General features: G+C 38.9%; 1 protein-coding gene across 1 annotated transcript in view; it reads right to left on the bottom strand.

Moving 5' to 3' along the window:
* The window catches only part of PCLO (piccolo presynaptic cytomatrix protein), a 364298-nt gene extending 351480 nt beyond the window's left edge, over positions 1 to 12818 (bottom strand). Inside the window, exons 1-2 of the mRNA XM_062597873.1 lie at positions 12577 to 12818; positions 5262 to 6516 (exon numbers count right to left, since the gene is read on the bottom strand). Coding sequence (XP_062453857.1) covers positions 5262 to 6516; positions 12577 to 12818 — 1497 coding nt within the window. The remainder of the gene's footprint in view (positions 1 to 5261; positions 6517 to 12576) is intronic.
* Between the last annotated feature and the right edge of the window lie 4959 nt (positions 12819 to 17777).

Here is a 17777-nt window from a genome sequence, read left to right as displayed (position 1 = left end):
TTAATTTATATAACTGTAAATACACCACTCCAAGGCTAAAATTACATAGGACTCGTAGAGTCAAAGTTGTTTCTCCTGCTATAAAAGAAGCTTAGACTTTGTGACATGTCACTATCTGTAATGACAGTAGTTTTCTTTCTAGTCCATGTTGCATTCTGGTTCTTACACACTTTTACCACACCACAGTGTTCTGTCTGTAACTTGCAGAGAATATTTGAATTCAATCAATAACTTTCTTTACTGTCATGTGATCAATAAAAATTTAATAAAGCCACTTCTATTAACTGTATTCTGTGCTTAATCAAAACCTATTTGGATGCACTACAGGAATTACAGTTAGCTCCTTTACATATACGAATACTACTTTAAATTATTATACAGCCTTTCTTTGTATAAGCCAATAACAATGATAACCGAGGAAAGTTACTGAAAATATATAACTTCTAAGTATGTCCCACTCTTCAGAATACTTGGAGATATAGCGTGTTAATAGAAACAAATACAAATATTAAAAATTTTAATCAATCATTATGAGCATTTTGATTCAAATGATGATACCTTTAAATCACATATGACTCTGATATGATCATATACAAAAACAGAAGCAGAAAAAAACCAGCAGAATCAATGTCGTGTCTAGAGCAACAGATATGGAGTTTTCCTATGTCTACTGGAAGTGGAAAAATAAAGAAAAAACATCAGGAAAATCTTTTCCATTCCCCCCACTCTGGAAAAGTGAAAAAAGAAAAATGGTATAGATACATTATAACATTTTACTTGACATGAAATGATATATTTCTCCCCCTTCTCCCTCTTTTTTTCTTGCCATTAGCATTAAGTCAACTTTGACACAAATATCCCATTTTCAAAACTAGCCAGAACCAATAAAATACTTTTAGAGTTTACTTAACCTCCCCTGTCCAGAGAAATCTTTGAGCAAGTAAATAAATCCTACACCAATATACACAGCTTCACATTATCTGAACAGGCAAGTAATTTTCATCAATATTACACCTGGCTCCAAGATTTACTTTAAATGGTCTCTCAAAAACATACTGAAGCAGTGGAAGAAATGCAGACTGAAGTAGAGAAATTGTATGAAAAATAAGCCTTCCTTAAAGTGACTTACAAGACAGGCATTCCCTACACACACACATTTGTCAAGGGACAGGCTCGTGCAGGAGAGCTTACATACTACCAAGTCTCCAACATTAACAGTTTCAACATTCCACTTTATTTCAACTTTACATATGCCCAGCCTAAAGAATGTAAAGATATATTATTACAGCTTAAACCATGGTCCAGTCCATGTTGTGCACATCTTCCCATGAATAGCTCACAGGGAAGGAAAATCTACTACAGATATCAAATACATGCACTGGTCATGAGATTAAAGCTGTAGTAATTCATTCTTTTCAGTTGTGTGTTATCAAAAACTATGGATAAATGTTTAAGGAAATGCATAGTCTCTTGGATGTCTCCGCTCATTTTGAAGAGCCTACTGCTGTTTAGGTGATCTACAGGGCAGAATCTTCTTTTGGGGAAGTGCTGGTTTCTGCTGCTAACAGCTCTTGAGAGTAGTTGTGGCAGAAAAATTGGAAAAAAATGCACACTTGATACAAGATTCTAATGCACATGAAAGGAAAATGGAATACAGAACCAGTCATCAAACCTGTTTAGCTTGCTTTTCCATCTACTTTATGCAACTGTTGCTAGGCACTCATATGCCCTGGTGATGAGTGGAATATGAACACCGAACCAGACAGAGAGATATATGTTACCGAACACACTAGGTATGGTGCTTTTCTCTCTAGACGGCTGTACAAAACCAGGACGCAGACTGTACCTTTCCCCAAGGGGACTGCAGCATCAGATAGTTCAGAGAAATAGTTCAAGGGGTCTGACCCTGTGGCAACACAGGTATCTCCTTCTGGTCTTAGTTACAAAGTCCTCTCTACTGAGTTAAAGTAGATAAAGGTAGACAAAATAACATATGCTACTGCAGAGGTCTGAAGGGAAAAAAAAAAAAGAAGAAGAAGAACCTGAATCAGTACTTTTTATCACTGTTTTAAAAATGTATGCAATCTTCTCCCTGAATCAGTTTGTAAAGCCCACTGTATCCCTTCCAGAACCAATTAGAAATATATAATATAGAAATATGCAAATTTAGAAAGAGCTATACTGGAAAAGTAGTTCACTGTGTTAAGGGTGAAGACTTAACTGTAAGAAACCTAAAGAAGGTGCCAAGAATTTCTTAAGGCACTTCAAGCAGCTTAAAAGGTAAAAGTTGGAGAACTAAAATATAAATCCTCTTCTAAATGCCTTTCATTCTCCTCACTTCCATTTTGGAAATATTAGTTTGGGGACAGGCAATGCACTTTAAAATAAACAATAAAAATAGAGCCTATAAAGTCTACTGGAAAGGTAACACCACAGGAGTGCAGAATTTTAAAACTTGGCAATAAACAATATTGAAGGATAGCGCGGAAAAGAAGTATGATAATAAGAGGAAAACATACATTTCAGAGAGCTTGAGTAAGAGACAAAGACTTCTTCAATAACATTTTTAAAAGACTTAAAAAGATCAAAAGTAAAAATTATATAACAATCAAGAAAATTGTACAGCAAGATACAAATCTTTGTATCTTGTATTTTCATGACAAAGTAATGTGTGACCTACTGTAAAGGAGCAATCAATAAAATTATCAATAATGTGACTAGTCAAAGAAAAGTGAAATTAGAAGGGAAGTTTGAGAATAACTAAGCAGATCCAGGAAATTTTTGAAGATGAAATTCTAAATTATATTTTTCCAAGTGCCAGAGCAGGTTCTACTTCTTTGCTCCAACTGTCCAGTCACAAAAGCCAGATGTGATTTGCATTACACTGCACTGCAGATAGGAGCAGGACATCCACAGTGAAGGTCCAGCAAGACAGCTGGAGGTACAAAGCTGAGCAGAAAAAGAGAGCTCTGAGAAGGAGCCATGAGATTTGATGTTAGAAGTGCAATACTTTCATTTACTGAAAGGATTTCATCATGAAATAAATGCATACCCTATGTTTATTTCAATGTGCTCTACGAAATGCAAATTTGCTTTTACATATGTATGTAATCAGTGCTAAATGCAGCTGTGTTATTGTCTTAAAGTCCCAAATTCCATGCTAATAGAGTACCTGCTTCAAAAATTAATAATTATTCATAAAACTTCCAAATACTTTGAGACTTTCTTACATAAGCACTCTCTAAATCCATTTCATCCAAACACGGCAAGTCAATGGTCATTTCCACAGAAAATCTGAGGTTTTAAAAGGAAGCCAGTCTTGGAGCTCTGAAAGATTTGAGGAAAACTCAAAATTTGTGAGGTGCTCACAAATAAGTTTAAAATGTTTTTATCTCAAAAAAAAAAATCTGTCAAAACTCAAATGTAAAGTTTTCTTATGAAATTCCCTCTGACTTTAGCATCAGTGTCTCACATTTCTTGTTTGCTATATATGAATATAGATTTTTTTTCACTCCAAACTGTCCAGAACCACATGTTGACAATGTGATGCAGAAGACCAGGTCTTAAATAAATGTTAACTTTACTTATACAGGCCCTGATAACAATCTTTGAGCATCTAGGTGCAGATGCTCTGAAATTTCTGTGTAGTGTTGTTGAAGTCACTCCTCTTCTAGCCTAATGGATCTGTTAACATTTAATGCCAGCTGTCTCCATCTCGAATTTCCTTAAACTCAAAGAAGGGAATACTGTCCCTAAGGATGCAATCCACTACCAAAGGTTACTACTAGTCTTTCAGGTTTAAAATTGCAATTTCAAAAATGAACAAAAGCAACAAATACATTTATTTTCAAATGTAAAATATTCAGCTAAAAATATCCCTAATAACGTGTAGGGAATGAAATCATTGCAGTATTAAGCAAACAAGTTACCCAGAAAGGCTGTGGAGCTCAGTCCCATTGGTAATATTCAAAACTCGCCTGGACAGAGTCCTGGGCAACCTACTTCAGCTGACACTATTTTGAGCAGGGGAAGTGCCTTCCAGCCACAATTATTTTACTACCCTGTGATTATAAATCTGGTAATATTATTTGTTAGATTCAAAATATAGTAGCAGTCTGTATCTCTTCCCATTGATATCTGATCAGCTAACCTAATACCAAAACAAGACAAAAATAAGCTTCCTAAATACCCTTTTTGGTTGCTTTATCACTGCTTTTTTCTTTGATACCAGGTCTGCTATATTTGAATTTCTATAAATTAATACAAGTTTTCATACTAAAATCAAATGAGAACAAAAAAAACAGTGTAGATTTAAGAATCAGACTATTTATAAGCAGTTGTTCAAGCAATAAAAGATCAGATGTTAGCATGAAGCCTTATTCTCATGTAGAACAAGAGCAAAGATATGTATTACAATGTAAATCAAGTTGCTGCAAACATTAGGTTAATGCAAGTTCATTTGAAGTCTACTGTCCTAATATTACTTTCTATGTTGTTTCCATGTTTCATAATTACAGTAGTTATGGTGATCCAGGTTAGAAATAGTCCACAGAGATCTCTTTCTTAATATACCACTAGACTGAAAAATCTGAGTATTACCAAGTCAAAACCCATGACTCAGGCTTCCATCTAATGAACACTGGAACAAGTTACAAAGCAAATCCACCTCACATCCATTTCCAGACTAACGCTCAGCATCTGTGTGATGAGCTTTGCTAGAAGACTATAGAAAAAAAATTATTAAATGTTAACATATATATAATTAAAATCATTTCCCACAATCTATGATGTGTATTCTTCTTTTTTCACACAGCAGAGCAATGAATTTGGTTTCATATTTTGTTTATCTGGTTCTTATCGCAGCAGATTTTACTGATTTATAAATATATTAGCACATGATGCCTATAGTGGCCAGGTTATAAATGTGGCAAGTGAGTGCTCAAAATCAAGCAAAACAGATCCTGTTTTTCCTTACCCCTCCTCCCTCCTGATCTTTTTCTTTTTTCTTCTTTTCCTACAAAGGAATAAGAGAACCCACTTCCTCTAAACACTGTATAAACACAGAAGTATTATATTCTTTTCTCCTGATTTCACATCCTTTTACTGATACATAATTTTCCTCCAAAACATGATTTTTTCCTCTCAACTTAAGACTTTAAGTGATCATGATGATACAGTGTAACAGCTCTGACCTTTCAGCATAATAAAGGTACGCTTATTTTCATGCTCTGGTAATGAACATGAATTTAAAAGTTACTCACCTCTGTTATATGAGGATTAGGATTAAATCCACACAGACTGCAGACCACAGTATGACACTGGGTGCACGTACTGTAATTGGCCTTTTCTGGAGCGTGCAGCAGCAGCTCAGTGGTAGTGCAAAGAGGACAAAATGTTTTCTTTGTGGCTGATTCAGCAGGTTGGGCTGCAGTGGCTGGCTTTTGCTGCGAGGGCTTTTCAGGCCCTGGTTGCTGACCTGGTGGTTTTGTAGGTCCCAGTTGCTGTGCTGGGAGCTTTGTAGCTCCTGCAGTCTGAGGCGACGGTTTTGTAGGCCCTGCCTGTGGTGGCACTTGTTTTACAGGCCCTGTTTGCTGCAGAAGTGGCTTACCAGGTCCAGGTTGTGATGGCTGCTTTGCAGGTCCTGTTTGCTGAGCAGATGGCTTTTCAGGTCCAGGTTGCTGGGGAGGCTGTTTGGGAGACCCTGTTTGTTGCGGGGACGGCTTTGCAGGACCTACTTGCCGTGCTGGCTGTTGAGATGGTTGTTTTACAGGTCCTGGCTGCTGGGATGATGGTTTTGTAGGAGGTGGTGCTTGGGGTGATGTTCTAGCAGTATCTGGTTGCTGTGGTATTGGTTTTGTTACGCCTGGTGACGGTTTTGCAGAAGTCTGCTGTTGAACAGGCTTTGTTGGTTCCAATTGCTGGGATGGAGATTTTTGTTGTCCTCGTGGCTGGGATGGCTGTTTTGTTTGTTCTGCCTTAGAATCAGTTGGCTGACTAGAGCCTAGTTTCTGAATTTGCTTTGGTTCCCCAGGTTGCTGCTGCTGAGGCACTGGTTTGGAAGACTCAGTTTGCTGTGGGGTAGGTTTGACAGTTCCTTGTTGCTGAACAACTGGTTTTGGAGACTGTTGTTGAGCTGGATGTTTTGCAAGGCCCCTTTGCTCTTCAAGTTTTCCCTGCTCTTTCTGAGCAACTTTTTGTTTCCTACCAGCTTCTTCTTGGGCTGCATTTGAATCTGATATCAAATCAAAAGGATTGAATTTATTCACAACTGAAGTGACTGCACTCAGTGGATTGGCTTCTGAAAGAAAACTGGGCATCATACTTGGCTTCTGATCTTCTTTAAAATCTGTCCTGGACTTTGATTCCCTTAGACTAATAGAAGAAGGGCTCCGTCCGGGCGTCTGTTGTTCTGTCTTCAGTACATCTACTGTTCTGCTTTTACTTAAACTAGATGGTCCAAGATCTGGAGGCTTACCTGGCTGTCTGGGATAGTGGCTTGTATCAGACTCAGGATGTCTGCAGAGAGAAGGTATAATAAAATTAAAATAATGCAGAGCACTTGAAAAATAAGTTAAAATAAGACATATCTGTGACCCTGAAAGTGCTTTGGTAATGTTGTGAAGTTTCTAGGATGTTTAAGTGTCTGGAAGATCACAATTTAGAACATACAGTGTATGTAAAAATATGTATTTAAAATATATATTATTCTAGAAAGGCTTAAGTAAATATTCACTCATATAAATCAGTATTTATTATTTAGAAAGTAATCTAATACAAGAACCATGTTTATCCAGGTAATTTTCTCACCAATAAGTATGAAGAACTCAGAGTTACAATTATCCATTTTATCTAAATCCAAATCACAGCCTCTCCACTCTATCCCTTGGGATGAAAACATGGAGAAACAGAGAAGAGTAAAAGAAACAGAGGTGTTTGAAAACTAGTAGATCAAAGCATGGCCATCTGAGAAAAACACTGTGCTTCAAAAATATTTATGTAACTGTTCTGGCTATCTGTACAAAGTTTGGATATGTTTCCAATTCAATATGCAACAGAGATTTAAATTATAAAGTCCCAGGCACATTAAGTAGATACTTTTTTTAAAAAGAAAAAAAATATCCATTGTATCTTGAAGTATTTCGTTTGCCACCCATCCACTTAGGAATCAGAAAAATTTTAGGACAGATGAAACATATGCTAGCTCACAGAATTAGTTTTAAAGCTATTCCATGAATAGAACTATTATGGAGCCTCCTCCCCAGAATCACCCCAACAATTTACTTTATTTAGCAATAAAGAGAATCTTTTATGTAGAAACTTTTCCTAATTCTCTTAATAGTATCATTTTGCTTGTTTTTATATAGAAGTCTAATAAAAAAACAAAATCAAGATCACCTCTATGTGGCACAGTGTCCTACTTGTTGCTATACTGAGCTGTCGTTTGAGGAAATCATGTTATAGTCAGTGCTACTGTATTTTATTATTATTATTATTTTATTTTATTTTATTTTTGCTAAAGGACGTAGCACAGTGTTCTATTTGGTGCTATCACTGTGCTTTCGCTGAAAGATACAGTGTTCACCTCAGTGCCATAACAGCGTTGCAACTACAAAAACTTCAGTTTTAGATTTGAGATATCCAGCTAACTATGATCTTGTTTTTCCAGACATGCCATTTCTTCTTATGTATTCATAAGCACAAGCAATCACTCATTGTATTTCACTCATATTCCAAAAACAGTAGAAATATTTAAAACTGTATTTCACACTACTAATATTCCCATATGCTTACTATTTCCCCAATTAATATTTTGAATTTTCATTATATGCCTAGTAATGGCAATATAAAAGGAAAAAAATCTGTGTGGAAGCCATTTTTGTGCTCATAACTTTCACAGCATGCGATATTCTCACAATCTTGTAACTGATTTTTTGAATATTAGAAATTTCCACATGAAATATTTGTCAAGAATGAACTATTTCCAGGCTCCTGTGGCTCTGTTTATGCTTCCCTGTTCTCTTAAAAATATTGGTCTCAGTACTTAAAAGTTTAGAAAATTAATATGAGACCCATTGAAGTGAGTAGAAGTGTTTCCATTGACATCAGTGAACTTTAGATTGGTTATCTCATTACTCATAGGAAGGATAGTTCAGAAAAGCCCAATCATAACCTAATTCCTGAAAATGTTTGCATCTTTGCTAATAATAATAATAATAATAAATAATTACAGTTTCATTAGCAACTAGGTAGGTCTATCTGCAGTTTAGCCTCTTGCTGTTTAGATGTGTGCATAATAGGATCATCCAAAGAAGTACTACTTGGTAACTGAAGTCACAACAGCCATTATATTAGTGACAGTCTGGTACACTTCCAGCATTCATGCCTGAAAGTGTTCAAAACATGGGAAAGTTCCTTTCAGCAATGCAAAGAGCAACGGGAAAAAATGGTACAATTAAAAATCAGGTCAGCAAACAGGGTACTCTGCTCAAATCTTAAAAACATGGAAATGTGAAAATAGGAGGGGGAAAGAAAGAAAGGTTGTTCTTAAAAATCAAACCTAGACATGAGTAGGAATAAATAACTGCGGGTCCCTTTTGGCATAGGGTTCTCTTCCAGCTTTCATTTTATGAAAAATAATGTCCACCCTGATCAGATGTCAGGATTTAAAATGTGACTAAACCCTATAATTCTAGGAGAAAAACACCAGGTGATTCTGCAAGATTGCTAGTGCAGACCAGACTTGACTTGCCTTTACACATAAAAAACAATGTTTGTAGACAACAGAGACAGATTGGGCTTAGGTACTGGAAGAAAAAGCCTTGAAAAGGTCGTATTTTTTAAGAAATGTTATCCTGTGAAAAGTCAGAATTGGTCCATTAGTTTTAGGTAGTTGGAAGCTGAAACCTTCTTTTCTATAACTATTTTGCAGCCACTTATAGACTATGATTTAAGAATTTTAATCCATCTGAATGATCAGCAAGCCCTCCCAATTTTTTTTCTTTCTTTTTTTTTTTTTTTTTAATTTGGCAAGAATTTTCTTATTTTTAAATATTTTGAGGTGAGAAAAATACAATCATTTTAAAGTCATCATTCCAGAATATCAACTCACCAAATAAAACGATTCATTCCTCTCTCACCTAATTGTACCACTGTTTCTCCTCACTTTGGCCTTGATTCACAAAGCTCATCTTTATTCATTTAAATAAATATTACAACCAAATCAAAGCTCACTTTGGAGTCAAGAGGCAGTTTAAGACCAATAGTATTGATCTAGCACTTGAATACCATAATTATATAAAAAAATGAAAATAAAGCAATCTCTTAGTATCATTTATCAGTATCAGTAATCTCAAGAAAGAGCACAACTACTCTTGTACCCAACTGCACAACAATTAAATATTTTTATATACAAAAACAAGATATGAACAAACTTACACATTGCCCTGGTGGACTGCTTTGGTTTTTAAGTCTGTATGAGGATAGCATTAACAAAAATATACGTATTTCCTCTGGAAAATATACCACAAATGTACTTTAAAAGTGTGACACTGAGAAAGGTCTTTATCAGCATTTTCTCTCAAAAATGCATACATTTTTTCCTGTTATTGTCTATTGTTATCAACGTAAAAAAAAATTTAAAAAGCTTTGCTCAAAATAGGTATGTCTGTGATAGAAATAGTTCCCGTATTCAGCTTGGTCATCTAATCCTTTCAGATGATATAGAAAAATTGCTCAAAAAGTGTACATTTACATGATTATAGGGCCATATTATAAAGCTAGAACAATTCAAACCAGCTTACAAGTGGACTGTGTATTTCAGCTGAACTCTCTAAACACAAGTTTTGAAGACAGGTACTTGAAACAGGTTTGAATGACTTTTATAGGTGCTAAGGACACCAACTTCTTACTGCAACCAACAGAGCAAAACTCCAAAAACTAAAATAAAAATAAAAAAATAGCAATCAAAATCAGGTAAATCTGATTTAGGCAGCTCACTTCAGCTGTTCTAGTTTGTAATGCTTATGTTAAAATAAATAATAAGTATTTATTGCATTTATATTAACTTTGTTGTGGAATTATTAAAGACATTAAATCTCCAAGCCTCTAGAAGTACCAATAGCTACATCATGTATTTTATCGTGGTGGTGTATTTTATGGAACTTTGTATTCTACTACATACATTACCTACTATTAAAAAGTCTGTAGTTGCCAAAATTGTTATTTGATATCATCCATCAGGAAGATTATGTATACTTTAAGCCTTGGGTTGCTCTGAGAGGGGGTCTGAAAGCATTTAGAATAGGAAATAATTGCTCGTCTCTCAGATATGAGTAAGTAACAGCTGATATAATGAAAATCACAAAGCAAAAAAAAAATCTAAGAGACAATGCAACAGGGACACTGTAATAATGCAAGGCTACATAAACTGGAATCTGGAATATCTGCATTCCTCTTTTGATTGCCATTTCAGTCCTTTAACATTTAGACTGGCATATCCATGCTAGAAACAAGCTTCTGAGAACAATGATTGTAGAGTATCATTTAAGAGGGTTTTTTCCACATTTGACTTCTTTGACCACACAGACTACAAAAGTTTGAAGCTAAGGAACCTTAGCCTCAGTAGCTAGTTCTTGGCCTAATTTAAAGTCCAGAAGAGGCTGATCTCTAGTTCATAGAAGATTTTCACTCCTATTGATATCCACAGGTTTAATAATAATTCTCATAACTGTTATAAAATTTCAGCAGTGGAAAGTGTGGGAGGGGAGTAAGTGAAGCCACAAGCAAAACTAGAGACAAGCAGTAACCTCATTACAGTATGACAGTCACAAAAATACTGTGATGATGGGAATCAGTATAAAACCCCAAGAGAAGCTAGCTGATAGGTTACTGTACTGGCTTTTAGTTAAAGTTGACATTTTAACTTTAACTTAAAAAGCTCTAATTCACAAATATAGACTATCTTTATTTTAAATAGAGAGTGAAAGTACTGTATGCTAATAAGATCAAAGAAGTTTCTAAAATCATTAAACATGTTTTTAGGGAAATACATTTATAAATACAGAAATATGCACACTGTAATCATTTTAGTCTAAACCTTCTATGGATATCTATTTTGCTTTATACCAGGAGGCTAGCATGAAACAAACTTTTAAAGTCTTCATGTCTTTGTTGATAAATTGTTATTCAAAAGGAGTTGTGAGCTTAGTTTCATACAACTAATACATGATTTTTTTTTTTTTTTTTTTTTTTTTTTTTGCTTTGATATCTGTATCAGCTGGATCAAGCCCTGAACTGGATAGAAAGTTATATTCTACACACATGTCCCAGATTTATGCTTGTATAATAAATATCCTAGACATAACAGAAAAAAAGGTTCCATTTCAAAGGAAAAAAAATGGAGAAGTGTATCTCAGATATAATTGCAATGACTTTGATAGTTTACGCAAGGATGAATTCGGTCCCACCCTCTTTACTCCTCTTCTTCTAGAATTCACTTATATAAGCTTGATATTATATAAACTCAATTGGCATTTATCTGGGGTGAGGCCAGAGCACAAGGACCGAGTTGAACAGCCAGCCGAGGAGGCTCCTTTCAGAAGCTTCCTTCAAGACAAACAACACACCCAGCCCTGGAGGCTGATAGCAGCAGACGAGCGATCCCCGGATCGCGGGCAGCTGGAACTTCAGCACCTCGGACAGCGGAAGGGGAGGCTACCGCGAACCCCGAGACCCAGCAGGGACAGCAACAGCACACCCCAGCAGCGACAGTTGTGGGCTTTGGGGGGGGTCACTGGATTTTTTTTAATATGGGCATTGAATTTATTAAAGGGTAGAGAAAGAAAGGGGAAGAGAATTACATTAGCTTCCCATATGCTCAATTAGGTAAAGCCACCACTACTTGGAATACTGAATTCTGTGGTAACCAATCTATTTTCCTCACTCCTCTTTACCTTCCAAAGGGAAAAAAAAATTGAGGAATAAAAGGCAAAAAATACAGATTGAAACAGACCTCTTCAATCCAAGACCAGTTAATGAAGCCAAATGATAGTTGTAGAGGTTAAGAATTGCCAGAATAATGGCTAGCAAACACATTATGCTTAAAAGCTTTGAAAGGTTCAGCAATAATCTGTTTCTCCAGCAAGAGATGCTTACAAAACCGATCAGCCCTGGGAAGGCTTCCCTGACTACTATCTGAGCTGTGGGGCACTCCAGCCCCATAAAGCACACATACACACACAGAAAAACGAGATGTTATCTGAAAATCTCCCCCACCAAAAGTAGCCATGCTCCGGGTCGGTGCGAGAGGAGGAATGGGCAGACGATGCAGCCCACTGGAACTGAGGATCATCGTTATTATTAGAAATCACTGGAGTGGGAAAAGCTACAGTGTGCAAGCTCCATCCTGGTGCCCGCACTCGTGCAACCGCCCCGTTCCCTCCCTCAGCCAGCCAAATGCAATGCCTGCTTCCGATGCAACGGGCCCGGATCGTATTGCGACTCGCCCCCCGCCCCAGTCGCGAGGAGAAGAAGAAGGGGGAAGGGAGGAGCGGAAGAAGGGAGATTTTCCGTGCATGCCTTTGCATGGGAGGCGGCTCCGCGCCGGCGAGGTTCCCCCTGGGCAGCCCCTGCGCCCTTGACATGACAGCGGCGATCTGCCTCCTCTCCTCCTCGCTCAGCTGGCTCAGGTCCGCCTCCACGCCCGCCGGGACGAGGTGCTGCAAGGGGGCCGCGGGCCCGCCGCCATCCCCGGCTCCCGCCGCCCCTTCGGGGAAGGCGCCCAGACCTTCGCCTCCTTCCAGGCTCGCTTCGTTGCCCATGGCCGCAAGGGTGGCTCCCCGCTCGCCTCCTCCGCCTTCGAGCCGCAGGCAGGGCGGGGGGCCGCCTGGCCGGCTCCCGGCGGGCGCTCAGGGCTGCGCGGCCGCCGCCGTCCCCCGCACCACGGCCCCGCGCGGCGGCGGCGTGGGGGCCGGGCTCGCAGGCTGCCGCCGCGGCTGCCGGGGAGGAGCGGAGCGGAGCGGAGCGGAGCGGCGCCGCCAGCCGCCGGCCGCGCTCCGCCGCCCCGCGCAGCGCATGCTCCGGGCCGGCGGGCGGGCGGGGGGCCCCGCGCCGCCCCGCGCACGCCGCCGCCCCGCTCCCCGCCCCTCGCCTCGGCTTTAAAGGCAACGCCGAGCGCCCCCGCCGGCTCCCGGGGCCGCCCCTGCAAACCCGCTGCCGGCAAAATTTAAGCATCGGGGCCGGCTTGTGGAAGCGGCCGGCAAGTCGGGAGCTCCCGGCAAGCCCTCGCTGGGGATTCAGCACCTGCGCCCACACCCGCCGGCGTGCTGCCTCCTGTCCTCCCTCCTGCCCTCCCTCCTGCCCTCCATCCCCATTCCTCGACGAATAAATACGTGCTGTTAAGCGGCCAAAGTCTGATGAAGCATACTACAGCCAAAGGGTATAATGGAGGCTGGAAAACACTTCCAGATGACCGCCGTGGAAGCCCCCACTCAAAACAGGACCAACTAGGTCAGGTCCAGCTGAGTTCTGAATGTCTCCAAGGATGGAGATTTCACAGCCTGTCTGAGCCCCTGTTCCAGTCTTTGGCCTCCCTAGTGGTAACTGGCTCCAGTATGTCAGTCTTTCTAGTATTAGGGAGCCCCAGATTGGGCACAGTACTCCTGATGTAGTCTTACAACTGCTAATAAAGAATCACTTCCCTTGACTAGGTGGCTGTATTCATGTTAATACAGTCCAATCTGCAGCCCAATACAACCCAATCTGTGTTCCTTCATCACAAGTGTGCACTCCTGTAACATGCTGGAGGACTCCCACTTGTCCTCCAGAGCCTTATCTGTAAAGATGCTTTGAAGATAGTTGGCCACTACCCCGTCTTGTTGCATTGAATTATTCCATCATTGATACAGGACTTTGTACTTGCCTTTGTTCAGCTTCATGAGGTACCTGTCAGCTCATTCCTCCTGACTGTCAGAGTCCTTATGAAAGGCAGTCCTGTCTTCCAGCATACTGACCACTCTTCCCCAATTTTATACCAACCACAGACTTGCCAAGGGTGCATTTCACACCCTTGTCCTGATCATTAACAGGCACATTAAATACTATGGGTTCTAAAGATGACTGTTCCCAGTTGGACTTGGAATTGCTAATCACAGCCCATTTGGGCCTAATAGTTCAGCCTGTTTTCCATCCACTGGTGTCACCGGTTTGACTATGAGGATCCCATGGAATATCATGCTGAAAGCCTTGCTAAACTCAAGACAAAACAACATCCACCTCTCTCTCCTTGTTCATACAGCCAGTCATCGTGTCAGAGAAAGCAATCCTGTTGATGGAGCATGATTTGCCTGTGGTAACTGCATGCTGACTACTCCTAATCCCAATCATCTTCTTGTCTTTCATCTACTTGGACAAAATTTTGAGGTGGATTTTCTTTTGTAACCTTTCCAGAAAGCAAGGTGAAGTTAACTGGCTTGTAGTTCTCACAATTCTCTCTCTTTCTTCTCCCCCCCCCCCCCCCCCCCGCCCTCTTCCTTGAGTGGTGCTTGCTTTTTTTTCCAGTCATTAGAGAGAGCTTTCCCAATGACCTTTTGAAGATGATAGTGGCTTTGAAATGACATCAGCCAGCTCCCTTAGCATCCCATCTAGTTCTGTGGGTTTCTGTATGCCTAATTGACTTAAGTGCTCCCTAAATCTATCTTATTTACTACAGATAATGCTGCACTCCCACACACTCTGCTCCTAGGCTAAGGGTTCTGGGAGGCCTTTTACTTACCAGCAAAAGCCTTGGCAAAAAAAGGCATTGAGTACCTCAGCCTTTCTGTGTCCTTTGTCCCTAGGTTTCCTGTCCCATTGATCAGTTAGTCCATATTTTCCCCATAGTATCCTTCCTAGAGGAGGATACAAAATTTTGGCATTATTTTGAACATCCCAATGTGCTGGCCATCTGAAACAGCAATATCTTTACAAATATCAGTTGTTCTGGCTGCTGAGATGTGATAGCTGTTGAAGTTCTTGGTGTCTACTTTTGTAGAATCATGACAATCTTTTTTCCATTAGCACCTGGATGCAGATCAGCCCACAAAATAATGTAAGTAAAGATGTTGCATACCAGAATATATATTACTTTTGTGCCATAATAATCACAGTCCTTTTTTTCTTTTTTCTTTTTCTTTTTTTTTTTTTTTTTTTTTTTTTTCCAGTATGATGAAACTAGTAGTAGTAGGGTACTTCTTACTTTTCTCTCAAGTGACTTTACTGTTACACTTCCAAATAACAGCTCAGTGGAAACAATGATGAAGTGTAGGGAAAAAAAACACAAACCAACCCCCCCCCCAAAAAAAAGAGTAAATGGAGTAATATGACATGAGCATAAATAGACACCCGCTTGTAAAAAGTCTTAGGTTAAAACACCACAGACACCTGTGGAAGAGGTGACTCACAGCACAGCTGCAACCTGGATGAAGCAGATTTACTTGGCATGTGAGGTGTGTGTATATATATATGTATGTATATCACAGAATCAGTAAGGTTGGAAGGGACCTCTACAGATCATCTAGCCCAATCTCCCAAAGATTTCCTGGTGCTGGTTCCCCTGGAGCTTGAACCTAGGACCTTCAGCATGTAAAGCAGATGTGATAACCACTACACTAAAGATGCACATATGCCCCTATTCATTTAACCAACATGCAAACGCAATGTACGTGGGTATGAATGAATGTGCAATGTGCTCCTGCATTGAAGGAGGAGAATGCACAATAAAAAGGGGGAAAGAAGGATTGATTTCATAAATGAAAGGGCTTTATCTTAAGATACATACTAATGTAAGCATTCTCATACACCTAAATATACACATATACTTAAATATGCTCTATAGAGAGTGATATTCCTGTCCTTTACCTAGGTAATTTGGAAATTTAATACGCAAATGAAATTCTACTCTGAAAGATTAGTGCTATTTTTCTGGCTTATTCAAAGCCAGAATAGATAACTAGATAACTAGTGCCTTTGACATAGTCATGTTCTACTTAAATACAGATGGTATATGTAAGATACAGATACAGAAGAAAAACAAGTGTGATCAAAACATTAAATTCATGTAATAATTAAAATTGGGGAAATATCAGCTTTTTAGTTCTTATTGAACAAAACTACATACACTGTTCGTATTTTACCATTAACATGTCCTGAGAAAGATGACAGGAGGAAAGTGCATATGGAAGTAAGCTGAGCCCATAAGGACAGGCAGGATAAAATACTGACCTAAGTGTCTTCAATGGGAAGCTTGCTATTGGCTTCTGTGGAGCCAAGGATGTCATCTTAAAATGATTATGATTTCAAATATCCTAGGGATTTTTTGTGGAAACTGTCTCTCTTTACAGTTCCGTGACATTTATCTTTTCTTATCAAATAGCATGAAATCAATAGTTATCTGTCCCAGAAGTACCACTGCATGCCTGTTTTCCCTGCATCCCATCATTTCTACATCTTTCTTTTCCTCTTCTTTTCTGTCCAAAACTGACATCAACTCTCTAATTTTGCTGCTACTGACAAAACTCACGAGCCCTTGAAACATAACACTCTGCTGTAGCAAGTAGGGACGAGTTATCAAGTCGATCAGACTTTTTTCTCAGAAGTTATAATGTCTAGCTTCTAAGAAGCAGCTCAGTGGTGTCAAAATATATACAATGAAAAAGAAAAAGAAAAAAAAGAGTATTTTCTTAATCATTAACAAATCATTAAACAAATATGGTCAAGACTCCTTGAAAAATACAAACTTTTAAAAAGTACATAAACATTAGAACTCTGCATGTAAATTTAGAGGCGGAAATATAGAAGCAAGTTGCCTTCTCTTAGATACTAGATAGTATAAAAAGGATAATCACAGAGACAAATCCAACTACTCTTTTGAGGGCCAGTTTACATTTTTTTTGTAATTATTGTATATTCATTTTTGTGCAATTTGTGTACAATTTATTTTTTGTACATTTTTTAAAAAATAAGTTTGAATCCAAAACAAACTAATACAATCCACAAACACTGGAATATTTTATAACACTAAGCTCGTATGTAGTATTATTTGTCAAATATGTCAAAAAATGGTACATGATACTTTAAACTGATGTAACTGCATCCAGGGTGAGGACTGAACTGTATCAGTCAGTGACTTATCATCTCGGCCTAAACTAGTCTGTCATACAAACTGGACTGAACAGATCTTACAAGTAGCAGGTTCAACTTGGATGGGCAGATGCAGCACTAGCACAGATGAGTTCATCTCTTGGTGGTGTTAAATCTAATCTAGAGCAGGTAAATCTCAGCTGAGGGTGCATCTTCAGCACTAAAACGAATATCCAAAGTTAATTCACTGATTAACAACACTGGAAACATCCAAACTTCTCATCAATAGTCTACTTTTAGTACAGAAGCACTCTTTCCTTTTAAAGGATGAGGGGGAAGTTATTTGTTACAAGGAATTTGGAGAAGTAAAGCTACAATCATCAGAAGTAAACAATAGCAGGTCAGAAACACCTACACATGCACTGGCAGAAGGGGAGGGGAAGGAAAACTCTCATTGCTTAATAATATACCTGGCTTTATGCCCAGATAAAAGTGAAAAAGGGAGAAGATGCGTTAATCAGCTGAACGACTAATAGAGGTTGCACTGCTCACCACAAGGGAAGGATAGCTAGAATTTGGATAAATATATTTAACACATTTCACATCTGAACAAATTCATATTCTAGTTTGCACAAATACTTGTTACAGTACCTCTACTCACC

This window comes from Rhea pennata, chromosome 1, assembly GCF_028389875.1.
Source record: "Rhea pennata isolate bPtePen1 chromosome 1, bPtePen1.pri, whole genome shotgun sequence".
Lineage (NCBI taxonomy): Eukaryota > Metazoa > Chordata > Aves > Rheiformes > Rheidae > Rhea > Rhea pennata.
Note: the sequence above shows the minus strand (reverse complement) of the source record. Positions and strands in the feature narration are given on the sequence as shown.